Source organism: Taudactylus pleione, unplaced genomic scaffold (assembly GCF_031769625.1).
Source record: "Taudactylus pleione unplaced genomic scaffold, aTauple2 ptg000400l, whole genome shotgun sequence".
Lineage (NCBI taxonomy): Eukaryota > Metazoa > Chordata > Amphibia > Anura > Myobatrachidae > Taudactylus > Taudactylus pleione.
This window is the reverse complement of record NW_028284802.1, coordinates 5,466,756-5,482,444: the sequence shown is the minus strand read 5'-3', so window position 1 is coordinate 5,482,444 and position 15,689 is coordinate 5,466,756. Positions and strand designations below refer to the sequence as shown.

At 47.8% G+C, this 15,689-nt stretch overlaps 1 protein-coding gene across 1 annotated transcript in view; it reads right to left on the bottom strand.

Moving 5' to 3' along the window:
• The window catches only part of LOC148506597 (proteasome subunit beta type-7-like), a 33,485-nt gene that overhangs the window by 16,265 nt on the left and 1,531 nt on the right, over positions 1-15,689 (bottom strand). Inside the window, exons 2-4 of the mRNA XM_088446562.1 lie at positions 5,152-5,245; positions 4,967-5,064; positions 2,934-3,074 (exon numbers count right to left, since the gene is read on the bottom strand). Of these exons, the coding sequence (XP_088302688.1) occupies positions 2,934-3,074; positions 4,967-5,064; positions 5,152-5,245 (333 nt within the window). The remainder of the gene's footprint in view (positions 1-2,933; positions 3,075-4,966; positions 5,065-5,151; positions 5,246-15,689) is intronic.

Below are 15,689 nucleotides of genomic sequence, written 5' to 3'. Positions count from 1 at the left end.
TAGTGTAGAGAGAGAAAACCATCTATTTCCCGAAAAGCTGTCATCGCAAAAATGACAGTTTTCGGAATAGATAGTTATGGAGAGGAGGAATGATGAATTCTTCCGGTAATTAGGTAGAACTCCATGTGAGTTCTAAAACTAATTACCTCGAGAGAATTTTTAGTTACGATGAATAGGCCCCTCTTTCTCTAGAAGATATAGATATTTAAAGCTATCTATCTATCTAATCTATCTGTAATAATCTATATCCAGCTCTGGTGATGCCTCTCCTGAATGCATGCCACAGTGAGTGCCCAGTGAGACTGCTCCTGTCCATGGCAGAGGTGCCAGGGTGCCTGCTCCCATTCCTGGCCTGGTTGCCCGTGCTGCTTTGACTCCGGCACTGAGTGCTTGACCAGCTGTGCAGGGTACAGGATCTTGCTGGGATTGTTCTTGTAGGACAGGCATCTCCAGAGCAGGAAGCAGGCCAGGTACAGATGCCAGCTCTGGAAGCTGGGGATGTGCATGGTGTGGGCTTGGAGTTACTGGGAGCTCCTTGTCAGCTCCCACCCTTTATATACCAGGAGCGGGCAGAGGGGCATCAGGTGTCAGCAGTCGCAGGGAGGGGGAGTGGCAGTTCCTCCCAAGGGACAGGGTAGCATGGCCGCACACAGAGGAGGGACAGTTACATGGTGCGAGGCGGCAGTTACAGGGTGCGGGGTGCAGTTGTATGTAGGTAGTTACAGGGAATAGGTTGGGCAGTAACAGGGTGGGGGGTTTTAGTTGCAGGGGGACAGTTACATTGTGCAGGGGTGGGAGTTGCAGGATGCATGGGGTGAAGGAGTGGAAGGTACAGCATGCAGGGGTGGAAGGTACAGGGTGCAGGGGTGTCAGTTGTAAGGAAGGCAGTTTCAAGATGCAGGGATGTCTGTTGCAAGGTGCAGGGGGGGCAGTTGCAAGGAAGCAGGTTCATGGGGTAGGGGATGGGTAGACACAATAGCAGGGTAAGTAAGGGATTGAAAAATACCTTAGAAGGGGTGTAGGATCACAGCTCCAGGCATCAGGCAGGAACTGTCTACAGGAGACTAGATGAAAATGAGTCAGGAGAAGAGCACTGCAGGAGCCAAAGGCCAGAAAGTTAACATCCCACAGCAGGAGCATGAGGCCAGATGGATACAGTCAGAGGGGGACCAATGTGGAGCCCAGAGATATCCATGCACACCGGCAGATGACCAAAGCAGGGGATTAGCGCCGTACAGAGTATGGGGGCAGTGACGGCAACACACAGAGGCCATGATGATTGAAGCGACAGGCAGGGTGCAGATGAAGCTGCACGCCTATGCAGGTCCACTCAAAAGCAGGTGGGGAGACATAGACAAGCAGAGACCAGTGGCCGTCGGGACCCTCCACAGACGATCACTGCCGAGTTACCAGAACCCACAATGGCAGCCAAGGCTTACACAGCAGCAGCAGCAGAAGTTCGCAGGTGCAGGCAGCAGAGGTGGAAGTTCCTTCCACTCACCGGGACCACCTGACCGGATCAGTTGTCGATGGCAGAGGCAGGTCCACACTCCACAGGTGCGCAGGTAAATCCTGGAGCTGGTGCACTTCATCTCCACACTGCTGCCGTTCACCACGTGCGGGGGCAAGGGAGAAGTGGACCGGATAAGTGGCATCAGTGGTGGTGAACTGTAGGAGGATGAGGGAGCGGCTATCCAGGCGACTCTAGAAATGCTGGCCCCCAAGTGGAGAGCTCACAGAATGGCACTGCTCAGTCCAAGAGCCAGCGTGCAAAAAAAAAAAAAAAAGTGATATATAAAAAAAAAATCACCCTGCCGATAGATTCAGCGGGAAGATTCCCGGTGGGCCGACTAACCTCAGTCAGGAGACTCAGACAACCTGCAGAGCCATCTTCACGGAGCTGCCTGTGAGTGACTGCTGTGCTGTACTGGTCCGACTAGAACAGCAACAGCGAAGTGGATGTCGGGGCGGCACCTTTGTGACGTCACACGGTGTGTGTATGCAGCGCAAGGAGAGAGAAGCCTTCCACTGCGCTGCCATAACATCACGTGTAACCACTACATGCCGGCGGCGGCTTTTGATCTGCCGCGGCTGGGCCGGGGGTTGTTAGTGGCTCACAGACAGGCACGGGGGTGGGCTGCATCGGATGGCCACTGGCGGGCTGCTATAAAAGGATTTTTTTTTCCTGTTTACAGCAGCACAGCAGATGCTGTGGGCCTATTTTGATGGGTGGGCCTGGAGCTGGAGCTCCATCCGCCCCATTATTAATCCGGCCCTGTGTATAATGATTCCATGTGTAACAATATTTTGTATAATGATGCCATGTATAATAATATTATGTATAATGATCCATGTGTAATATTATGTATAATGATTCCATGTATAATAATATTATGTATAATGATGCCATGTACAGTGTAATATTATGTATAATGATTCCATGTATAATAATATTATGTATAATGATCCATGTGTAATATTATGTATAATGATTCCATGTATAATAATATTATGTATAATGATTCCATTTGTAATATTATGTATTATGATTCAATGTATAATATTATGTATTATTATTCCATGTGTAATAATATGTATAATGATTCCATGTATAATATCACGTATAATGATCCATGTATAATATAATGTATAATGATTCCATGTGTAATATTATTATACTATGTATGATGACCCCACGTATAATATCATGTATAATGATTCCATGTATAATATCACGTATAATGATTCCATGTATTATATTATGTACAATGATTCCATGTATAATATTATGTATAATGATTCCATGTATAATAATATTATGTATAATGATTCCATGTATAATATCACGTATAATGATTCCATGTATAACATTATGTATAATGATATCATAAACCACAAACGTTCCCCTTAATGGACTCTGCAATGTGTCTCACCTGTAAAGCAGTTGTTTCAACATCCGGTTAGCGGTGCACACGCGTGCCTCTCGTCCTGTGGACATAGAGTGCATAGCCAGGTTGGAGGACAGAAGTTGGGTCACATATTCTGCGTCTGCGGCAACTCCAGCTCCACAACAACTGGGTGGACAGGAAAAGTGACATAGTTCCATAGGTTATATTGTGAGCGATAGATCAGATCACTTGGCACCCACCACGTGTTTGTCCCAACCCATTAAAATTCTTATAATGAAATATGAATCTTGGCGCAAACTAGTGTGCTAGGCTGAAATATGTATGGATCACAATGTGGAGTGTAGATAGTTTGATTAAATTAAAAATCACATTTATTTAAAACAATCACAGAATAGGTAAAAAAATTGAAAACCTTCAATTTCGTGAATTTCGTAAATTGAAGGTTTTCATTTTATATTAATTATTTTACCTATTATGTGACTGATTAACTTAAAAATCACATTTATTTAAAACAAACTGTCTACACTCCACATTGTGATCCACACATATTTCAGCCTAGCACATTAGTTTCTGCCAAGATTCATGTTTCATTATATCTGGTTTAATAATTATATTATCTGTGCCAGATATTTATATACCATATGCACAGGTGACACATAATCCGTTACGTTCAAATTCTTAATTAAGATATGAAATACCCTGGAGAGGCCCTGAAGCAAATTTTTTTTAATGAGTGAATTTTTCAACAAAATCAATGGAGTTTCTAAGTGTGTGTTATTAAAATTAGGTTATTTTAGTGAGACTCATAAGCCAATGGATTGAAGTACTTAATATTGACCAAGGAATATGCTCTACAGGTAGTGCTGAGTACCCAGAAACCCCCCTGATCAGTACTGGCCGTCAGACACTCTTGTCTACAGCTCCGACCAGAGAATGGCTCTTATGAGCTGGCTGGGTGCAGAACAGAGAGCTGCTGTCAGTGTCACCGTTAAGTGTAGTACTGCCAGGTGCCACTAGATGCTTCCATCTCCATTTGTGCTGTCCCATCTGCCAGAAGTCGGCCCTGCAATTCTGACCACAAACTGAAACTGAGCTGACTGAGGGATGACATGCAGCTCAGCGGCGGGAGCACGCAGCGTGGGGGAGAGACCTGACAGGGGGATTCCAGAGATCCCACTCAGGAGGATCAATAGCTGGGATCCTACAGAGGAAGTGAGTACGTTTTGGTTTTGTATGTGATCTATATACAGTCTCTCTCTTTCTGGAGGGTTTCTACATCTATCTATAGTCTCTCACTCTCTGGGGGGTTTCTATATCTATCTATATACAGTGTCTCTCTGTGGGGTTTCTACATCTATCAATCTATCTGTCTACAGTCTCTCACTCTGGGGTGTTCTACATCTCCACCGTTCTGGCCTCAAGGTCCTCGCAAGGGCAGCAAGGCCCTTTGGACCTTGTTGGATGGTGCCCTACTGTTGCTGGTTGTAAAGGGGCCCCCATAACAGTTCAAGCTTCATGACCTCAAAAATGTAGATCCACCACTGCCTGGTTGTACTGTTATTATTCCTCGACCAGGGAAGTATTCCATTCTTTGTTTTTAGAGTACCTTTTACTGTACATAAGGGGTTTTCCCAAGCCAATCTCTGGTGGATTTCTACAACCCTTGTGGAGGCTTGGGGAAACCCCTGATGTACTCTTACCTTTTACAAAGTACTAAACACTCGTTTTTAAAAAGTGAAGCATGTTCCCTTCTCTGTTTGGGAAGGAGAAGGCCGCTCATGTGTTTATCAGTGTGAAAGAAAGTAATAATTTTATATATCTGTGTTGCTCAAAGAGCTTTTAGCGGGTTCCATGTGACAGTTATTCATTAATTGTGTGCTACGTTTTTGCCCATCATTTGTACTCACAGTGAAGCCACACCTCCTGTTGTATTAATTGGATTGTAACTAATTGTTAATATTATTCATTTTTGGAAACATGAGAGTTGTAAATGACATTAGACCCAGCTTCATAAATAATACAAAATAATAAACAGACAGGAAAGTCTTATCTCATACTATATATTGTCTGTGATGTAATGAATCTTGGCGCAGTTTTTATCCGCCACAACCATGTCATCGGTGGCTCTCCTGTCCGCTCCAAGAATGATTCCATCCTGTAAATTCAACCACAGACTAGTCAATACTTCAACGCAAAAGACCAGTCCTGTGACCGTACCCCCTCCTCCAGTCCTTTGTCATACCTTATAGATGATGCCAGCAATGGTGGTCCCTGTCTTGCGTGCTTTGGGGGGTTTCAGACCAGTCGTGGAAGCCTGCGCTTCTAGCGTTTTATTCCTGTGAATGACAGTAGACGTGTAGCCATTGCAGTAAACATGTATGAAGATACTGTACAAGGTTTTAATAAACATTTAGTTTATGGATGAAACTCTGTGACACCTGACCTATATTATCCATAAGATCTTTACATGCATTTAGTTATTTCACCTAGGGCCGGATTAAGGGCCTGAGCCCAAAGATGGACCTATTGTGAGAAGCAGAGAGGCTGTGTGGGTGTGGCCAGTGCATGTGGGCGTGTATTCCCCCACCCCCACCCACTATATTATCAGTCCCAATGTCTTCCTAAATATGAAATAGGATAAAAATGTCAAAATGTTATGAGGAAACTAGAAATACAATTTTAATGTATATGATGTATGACCAGCTGCAGGCTGGTCAGTTTCATGCTGTCATGACGATGGGCCTATTTTTTTATGGGGAGGCCTGGTGCTGTAGTCCCCTCCGCCCCATTGATAATCTGGCCCTGATTTTACCTCCTGCCCACTCCACATTGGTTCCATTTTATTGTCCCCTTTCAATAAATATCTTACTTTCTTCTCTCTACCTTTTTGTCCTATATATCATTTCCCCACCTCTTCCTGTTGTTAAATACTGTATAGTGTTCCCTTCACTGTACCTTATCTAACCAACATGCACACGGAATGGGTATGAAGTCCATGGTTCATATCCCGATGCCGGAAGCCCGGAGGGAGAAGATGCTGCCAGCAGAGGCAAGTACCCTAACCCTACCCCTCTAACCCCCCAAACCCCTAACCCTCCCTTAGTGGTGCCTACCCCTAACCTCCCCCCAGTGGTGCCTAACCCCCCCCCCCTTCCCGCATCCTAAACCTAACCCTTCTGGGGGGTGCCTATCCCTAACCTCCCCCCAGTGGTGCCTAACCCCCCCCCCCCTTCCCGCACCCTAAACCTAACCCTTCTGGGGGGGGTGCCTATCCCTAACCTCCCCCCAGTGGTGCCTAACCCCCCCCTCCCGCACCCTAAACCTAACCCTTCTGGGGGGGGTGCCTATCCCTAACCTCCCCCCAGTGGTGCCTAACCCTACCCCCTTCCCGCACCCTAAACCTAACCTCTCCACCGGGGTGCCCAACCCTAACCCCCCCTTCCCCTAGCCTTACCCTCCCTGGGGGTGCTTGACCCTAAATCCCCCCAGGGATGCCTAACCCCCCTCTCCTGCGGCTAACAGCTAGAAAGCCCTGCTTACCTTCGGTCGGGATTTCGGTGTCGGGCTAAAGATAAGCGTCGGTATTTCTACGCCTATATTTAGTCCGGGGTCGAGATTCTAACTTTGGGATTCCTACGGCCAGCCGCCGGTATATTAACTACATCCCACGAAAAACACGTTACATCTTCGTGTCTGAGGCTTTCTCTATTCTTGGTTTTTAAATGAATCTACTTTTAATATATACAATGTCAGATCTGTTACCCCTATATAACCGTGCTGCCGAACCCTTGTGGCACTATAGAAATAACAGATAATAATAATATATAACTATAATATTCCATTATTAAAAAAAAAAGTTTCTGTTTTGCCTGCACACAAAGAATTACTTACAAAAATGTAAAAAATGTGTGAGGGGGTATAATATAATATTTCGCACCCTCCTGCAGTGCTATTATTTTTTAATATTATTTATTTATTAACGTTTACATATAGCGCCAGTATATTCAGATGAGCTTTGCAAGTGGAAACAAACTAGTAATAAAACAAGACTGGTTAATAACAGACAGACATAGAGGTATGAGGGCCCTGCTCGCTAGCTTACCATCCATAGGGAAATAGGCATTGATAGACAAGGATAGATGCTACCGTACCTATTTTTGTATCAAAAAAGAAAGAAAAGGAATCAATTTGAATAAGGGTGCACTCAAACCCCTTTTTTTTAATACATAAAATATATACATTTTTATTGGATATGCTTAAAAAAATATTTTTAATGCTCTGGCTGGTAAGTATACAGTGAAGGAGGCTGTATATTGCCTCTTAGAATTAACAATCAATATATTATATTGCTATTGCTCAAAACAAATCATTTGTACCCCATTTTTCGGTGTGCCCTAAGGTAGGGCCTTCTGAAACGAAATCTGAATAAAATAATAATTTATTATATTATTACACTAAAGTACAGAGTGATAGACAAGAAAAAAAAAATGCTTTTCTATCACACTGTATACTTACCAGCCAGAACATTAAAAATAATTTTTTAAAGCATATACAATAAAAATTTATATATTTTATGTATTAAAAGGGGTTTGAGTGCACCCTTATTCAAATTGATTACTTTTCTTTTTTTTTTTTTTGATACAAACATACTTAATTTTGAATCAATGGTTAGCACCTAGAGACAATAAGCACCTATGGTTTAATTATACACTGAGGGCCTGATTCAGAGCCGGACGCTATTTGCGGACAGTCGTTCTGAAAAAGGGGCCGGCTATTTAAATTGAGCGCTCGCTCTTTGCGGTCTGTGGACGCCTCTATGTCTGAGTGAGCGTCCGAAAAATGCGCTCGCTATTTTGTAAAGACGCCCCTTTACTGTTCGCATCATACGTCATCTCCGCTATTTATTAGATTAATCGGGAACATCGGAAGGCATCTGAACTGCTCGCAGTGCTTGTGGTAGGATTTACTTCCCGTTATCACTGCGACCAGTTCAGGCTAAAAGACAACCAAGTGACGTGGTCAATGACGCTGCTTTGTAAATTATGCACACCCATTAAACGCCGTTTTGACCGTTAGGCACGCCTGCGTTCGGATCTCCACTCCCCCGTTTTCAAGCACATTCCCCTGTTACCACCCACAAATGCCTCATTCTGTTACTCAAAATAGCAGCCCCTTGCTGTTTTACGAGCGTACGATTTCCGACCGCAATGACTGGTTTGCGCATGCGCATTACGACCCATACGCATGCGCAGTTGTGCGAACATCGTTCAGAGCGAACAAGCGGCCGCTTACGAGCGGCTCTGAATCAGGCCCTGAAATCCATATGGGTAGCTGAAAGATTGCCCTTATTTGTAGAGATGTACTATAGATAGCCTGGTGCGTGATCTTTCTTGACATTCTGTAATAGCTTAGATGCTGCCTATTGCCAGACCCGCCAAGAGCCGCGGCGGGCCCGGGTAACAGGGGGCGTGGCCTAATCATGGGAGACGTGGAAAAAAATGTTTGCAGCGCCGCGGAGGGGGGGCACTCTGAGCCCCCTCAGCCCGGCTCAAATCCAGGGGGGGCGCTTAGCAGCCACGAACAGTCTCCCCTGCAGCTCAGCCCCCCTCTCGGCACCTCTGCCTATTGCATATTGGCCCAGCCTGATTGCATAGGTTCTTGGTGGGCTGTATGATCCAGACACACAGCGATGTTGGGATCAGTAGGATGTGTGAATGTAGAAAGAGAAAATGATGTGTGGATGGTGTAGAGGGGAGGGCCATAGGTAGAATAGCTTATGGACGTTATGTGGGGAAGTTCTGGGACTTGATAAGTTGCCTGGAAAAGAAAGTTTTCAGAGAACAATTGAATGGAGTGTAATTGCTGACTTTTAAATTCCCGAGGACGAGAAGCAGGTGGGCAGAGTTAGGGGCGGGCTGGACGGGTCAAATTATTAAGCCCCACCCTTCGTGGGGTTCACCACGACCTCCGGATATTTAAATAGGGGGCGGGGCTAAATGACGCTATTCTATGAGAACGCCACAAACGCACGGACCCGCTAATATTCTCCCCATTCTTCCCACTTCACTAGGAAGTGGGCAGAATGCGGGAGAAGGGCCTACCATTCCGGGGGTGCGGGGGGTTACCCAAAAAATCGGGAGCCTCCCGCGACTTCTGGGAGGGTAGGCAAGTATGCCCCAGGGAGAGGGGATGCAGCTGACCATTTTGAGGGAGGGGACAGGCTTTTTGCATCATAAGGCCCTGTCATCACAGAATGCAGCTAGCCCCCGGCCTGTGGGGAAGGGGTGTGGCTAAAATGACTCAAAACATTATTTTAGCTCACTCCATCCATATAAACTGGTATTATCTCCCCATCCTGCATGAGGAAGCAGGCAGGATGCTGGAGACCCACCCACACTTCTGGGGACTACCCGAAAATTTGTGAATCTACCGCACCTCCTGGGAGCATAGGCAAGTATAGTTTTGTGTCTTGGGGAAAGTCTTATATGTTAGGGAGGGCATTCCACAGAATGGGTGCAGTGTAATAAAAGTCCTGTAACCATGACTGGAAGCCGGTAATGTGTGGGGATGAGAGACACAGATCACTAGGGGCATTCCTGGCTCCATGCAGTGTCTTCTTTGCCCGCGGACACCTATTGGTACAAGCATAACAAGGTCACTGATTGTTACATGCTTTTGTGGTGTTTTAAATACTCCTTGTTAATAAATGTTTTCTAATGAGGCACATAGAATAAGGATAGGTGGCAAGTAATGACATGATTGTGCAGTGGTCAGCACTGAAGATGAGGGACATTTGCCAGAGACAACACTATCCACGGACATATGTACAACATCAGGGACTGTCCCTGGAAATTAGGGACCGTTGGTAACCATGGTAAGCAGTACAATGCTACAACAACAAACAAGGAAGACAGCGTGTGCCCTCAACCCAAAGCCTTATGTCAGGAGCGCCCTGAGCTGTGAGAGGACCACTCTCATTAATATATGGAGAGGGGGGACCTGTGCCCTTTATAGGAGGAGGGGGACACCCTGTTGGCATCTGAGTGATGTGTGGCATGGCTGCTGTCATGTTTGCTTTTGATATTGGTTTTGTGAATATTGTTGTGTTTGCGTCTGTTGTTGGCTTTGTTAGCATGTGGTCTGAATCAGCTCTTAACTGTCATTATTTTCAAACACAGCCTGTAAAGTGACAGGAGCTGATTGGTTGGTACTTTATCTTCGTCCACTTTATCTTTCTCCAAGGCTTAGTACATAGACACCAAAGTACCAACCAATCAGTTCCTAACTGTCACTTTACAGCATTTAAAGTGACAGTTAGGAGCTGATTGGTTGGTACTTTATCTCCGTCCACTTTATCTCTCTCCAAGGCTTAGTACATAGGGCCTGATTCAGACCCGCTCGCTAGGCTGCGTTCGCACACAGCCTGCCGATGTTTGCATTCTGCGCATGCGTACGCATCGCAGTGCGCAAACTAGTCCATGTGATCGGGAAACGTCTCTGCTCGCTGCGCACAGCCATCTCGCTAGAATGAGTGACAGGAGAAGCCGTTTGTGGGTGGTGACAGGTTTTTCCATGAAAACGGGGGAGTGGTGGTGTGAACGCAGGCGTGCCTGAGCGTCTTAACGCCGTTTAAAAGGCGTGCATAATTAAGACACAGCGTCATAGTACACGTCACATGGCTGAATTACACACTGAATCACTTGCAGTGCTTGCGGTAGGATACGGTCAGCCACAAGTGCTGCGTTCGCTTCAGATGGTACTTGATGTTACCGATGGTTGCATACACATCCTGGAGATGACGTGTAGTATAAGTGGACGTCTTAAGACAGGCTGGTGGGCGTCTGCATACACACCGTGATCGCACGCCAAGACATAGTGGGCGTGCTAATGCCATGCTGTGTGATCTCGGATTTGCATACTTTCGCTGCGTGCGAACGCATCTAGGGAGCGGGTCTGAATCGAGCCCATAGACCCCAAAGTACCAACAAATCAGCTCCTAACTGTCATTTTTCAAACACAGCCTGTAAAGTGACAGGAGCTGATTGGTTAGTACTTTATCCCATCCACTTTATCTCTCACCAAGGCTTAGTATATAGACCCCTATATGTGTAGCTGTTGTCAGGGACGGTTTGTCGGTTTTTGTACTCTGTGAGCTTCGGTGTTTGATTTTTGAATACTGACCTGGATTCTATTGTGTGTTATTCTTTTCCTGTTCTTATTTGGGATGTCTTGATCATTGCACAGTGCCACTTCTGTAGGTCTGTGCCCTGGGTGTAGTGCACAGTACCACTTCTCCTACACAGTGTGCTAGATTTAGAGATGTAACAACAATATGGGGCTGCAATCCTTGAATTCTTCCCAGGGGCTAATTCTAAGCCACGTGTCAGACCACAGCAGCCTATTTACTAGATTATGCTAATGCCAGTCTATGCCCTCCCATCTATGCCAGTATTCATGCATCTGAATTGCGCCAACAACTGTTTATATGTCATCATTAGTGTCGCTACTTGCACTCAGCCCATGCTGGGTGCTAAAGATCTATAGGAGACAGGTGTCCCAGCTGCGTCTGCCCTTATGCTCCGTCCACCAGAGATGCGACTGACGGAGCTATTTGCTACTGCGGATGCATCGTGCAATATATGCGCAGACCCCTTAAACAGTCGCAGGATGCATCCATTTCTGCCGATGCCACAGGCTAAAAATCAGCCTCTTGTGTAAAACTGGAAATGGGCTCTATTTATTAACACCCTTTCTAAATTAAAGCTGAAATAAAAACCCTTCTTTCTGGCAACTGATACCAAAAAAGTCACCAGGGCAGCTGAGTGCTGGGAATCGGTATGACCTATGCCTGGCGGTTCAAATCCCGACAGCGGCAGTCCGACAAGGATTAAAATCCCGATCGTCCTCAGGTAAGTATTCACTAATCTATTCTACCCCCTTACCCTAACCCTCCTTAGGGGTGCCTAACCCTAACCTTCCCCCCCAGTGCCTAACCCTAATCCCCCCTCTAAGTCCCTAAACCTAACCCCCCCTTCCCCGCTGCCTAAACCTAAGTCTCCCCCAGGGAGTGCCTAACCCTAAGTCCCCCCCTGGGGTGCCTGACCCTAACCCTCCCTTCCCCTAGCCTAAACCTAACCTCCCAGGGGGGTGCCTAACCCTAATCCCCCCTCTAAGTGCCTAAACCTAACCCCCCCTTCCCCGCCGCCTAAACCTAAGTCTCCCCCAGGGAGTGCCTAACCCTAACCCTCCCTTCCCCTAGCCTAAACCTAACCTCCCAGGGGGGTGCCTAACCCTAAATCCCCCCCAGGAACCCTAAACCTTAACCGCAGCTATCCGCGTTCGGCGGCCGGCGGCCCTTCGATCGGGATGCCGGGCGCCGGTCTCCCGGTGTCGGTAAAATGACAGGCGTCCAGATCTAGATGCCTGTCATTTAACCCTCGCCGGGATTAAGCAGTCGGGATTAGGTCCGCCGCCTTCCCGACTGCATACCGAGTGCTGCGCTACACCCTGGCGACATATCCTGGCAGGGGGTAAACGTAACAGCAATCGCCATCACCAGGAGGGAGCATAGATAAACAGGCAGGAGCCCTTTTTGCAGGATTTCGGGCCCTTCGACTATGGTAAATACTGTAACCCCCTCTGTAGCCAACCAAAGTCTGCTCTGTCTCACATGGGAAATCAGATCGTAGTTATACAAATCAAGTAACGCTGTAGCAGCATAAACTGCTTTAATTCAAGGTACAGTAATGTAAAACCATGTCTCATTTTAGCTACAGTTTTGCTTTACGGTGTAATGTGCGTGATTATCAAAGGTTAGAATCTCATTTGTACAGAGAAGGTTATTCAGATAGCAAATGGCTCCTCCGTGAGTGTGAAACCTTCACTACAGCAATAGAGACATGTTAGACCACACGTCTATTTATCATATTCCCCAACGTAACGTTATGAGAATAATGTAACGAGGTGCCAGAAGGGTGTTGGGACAATGGACAGAGTATTGGGGAACAGGAGGCCAGGTTAGAGATCAGAAGGTATTGGGACACGGGACAGGGTATTGGGGGCTCGGGGTGCTAGGAGAGAGATCGGACCATGTTGGGATAGAAGACATGGTATTAAGGAATCGGGGTGCAAGGAGAGAGCAGAGGGTGTTGGGGCAATGGACAGAGTATTGGGGAACAGGAGGCCAGGTTAGAGATCAGAGGGTATTGGGACACGGGACAGGGTATTGGGGGCTCGGGGTGCAGGAGAGAGATCGGAGCATGTTGGGACAGAAGACATGGTATTAGGGAATCGGGGTGCAAGGAGAAAGCAGAGGGTGTTGGTACAAAGGAGATGGGATTTAGGAACGAGGAGAGAAAGAGCATCTCTTGAACCTCCCATAACACAATTAACGAGTCATATATGAGATCAGTATAAAGAGCTGCCAATAGCTACTATGGGGTATATTTACTAAAGTGTGGATTTTTAGAAGTGGAGATGTTGCCCATAGCAACCAATCAGATTCTACTTACCATTTATCTAGCACGTTCTAGAAGATAATAGCTAGAATCTGATTGGTTGCTATGGGCAACATCTCCACTTCTAAAAACCCGCACTTTAGTACATATACCCCTATGTATGTAAAATTTTCCATACCTTGACAGAGCTTAGGGTGATTGCTAATATATATTTACATCTATCGTGCACCTGAGTGTAGGCTAGTATTCTCTGTTATCAGTAACTTTCTAGATGAAAACAGTACATTCTCTGTGTCCTTCAAAAAGTTTGCTGAAAGTACAAAGAAAAAAATATTTCCCACATGGATCTCAGGGCCCGAGTCAGACTCGCTCGATAGCCTGCGGTCGCTCGTTGCTGCCGATGTTTCGCAATGTGCACATGCATATGCATCGCAGTGCGCATGTGCGAACTAGTCCATGCGATCGGGAAGCGATCGCTCACTGCGCATAGCCTACCCGGCAGAATGAGTGACCGGACGAGCCATTTGTGGGTGGTGACAGGGGTTGGTCGATGGAAACGGGGGAGTGGTGGTGCGAATGCAGGCGTGCCTGAGCGTCTCAATGCCATTTCAGAGGCGTGCATAATTAAGACTGAGCGTCATAGTACACATCACATGGCTGTATTTTACACTGGACCGCTCGCAGTGCTTGCGGTAGGCAGAGGCGGGCTGGGCCGGGGGGCAGGGTGCCATGTGCCTCTGTGACACAGCTGCCTGCACCGCGCGTGTAGCACTGACCGGACGGAGTTCAGTCAGCGCTACACAGTGACTGACAAACGCACAGCCGCCTGCGCCGGCAGCTGTGTGTTTGTTTTAAGTAGCAGCCAATGAGAGTCTGTCAGACTCTCACTGACTGCTGCTGCACCCACTGCCGGAGCCGCTCCATCTTCCGGCTCCTGCAGTGGGTAATGGGAGAGACGTCATGACGTCTCTCCCATAATGCAGAGCAGGCCGGCCTGGGAGGACAGACGGAGGAGCGGATGGCGGCGGCGGGAGCGGGGATTCAGGTGTTTATTATTTTCTTATTACGTGTGTCTACTGGGGGGAGGCACTACAAGGGGGGAGACCACTACTGGGGCCACTACCAGATGGGGCACTACAAGGGGGAGATCACTGCTGGGGGCACTACAAGGGTGGGGGACTACTACTGGGGGAACTACAAGGGGGAGATCACTACGGGGGCACTACAAGGTGGGGCACTACAAGGGGGAGATCACTACTTGGGGCACTACAAGAGTGGGGATACTACTACTGGGGGCACTACAAGGGTGGGGATACTACTACTGGGGGCACTACAAGGGGGAGATCACTAGTGGGGGCACTACAAGGGGGAGATCACTAGTGGGGGCACTACAAGGGGGGACTACTACTGGGGGCACTACAAGGGTGGGGATACTACTACTGGGGGCACTACAAGGGGGAGATCACTAGTGGGGGCACTACAAGGGGGGGACTACTACTGGGGGCACTACAAGGGGGGGACTACTACTGGGGACACTACAAGGGGGAGATCACTAGTGGGGGCACTACAAGGGGGGGACTACTACTACTGGGGGCACTACAAGGAGGGACTACTACTAGGGGCACTACAAGGGGGGGACTACTACTAGGGGCACTACAAGGGGAGGGGACTACTACTAGGGGCACTGCATAGGGGGGCGGGGACTACCACTGGGGGCACTGCATCGGGGGATCATTGCTGGGGCTCTATATAAAGAGCAATACTGGGGGTACTGCATAGGGGGGAGACTACAACTGGGGCCACTATTTAAGGGGCATTGCATAAGGGTTACCACTATTGGGGGCACTGCATTGGGGGTGGACTGCTACTGGGGGCACTATATAAGGGGTACCACTACTGGGGGCACTGCATAGGGGGTACCACCACTGGGGGCACTATATAAGGGGCTTACTACTGGGGGCACAAGGGGCACTGCACAGGGGGGACCACTACTGGGGGCACTATATAAGGGGCTTACAACTGGGGGCACAAGGTGCACTGCACAGGGTGGACCACTACTGGGGGCACTGCATAGGGGGGATCACTACTGGGGGCACTACTGGAGGCCTGCATAAGGGGGTCCTCTCCTGGGGCACAGGGGGGCACTGCATATGGGCACCACTACAGGGGGCTGCCCCTAATCTTTATTTTTACTTTACATTAATCCCATATGGACCCGCCTCCTCCCTGGAACACTTGAGGGGGGGGCGCCGTAGCACACACGTTCCCCAGGCACCATGGCTACACGCTACTCCTCTGCCAGGGCTGCCTGCATGCATTTGCC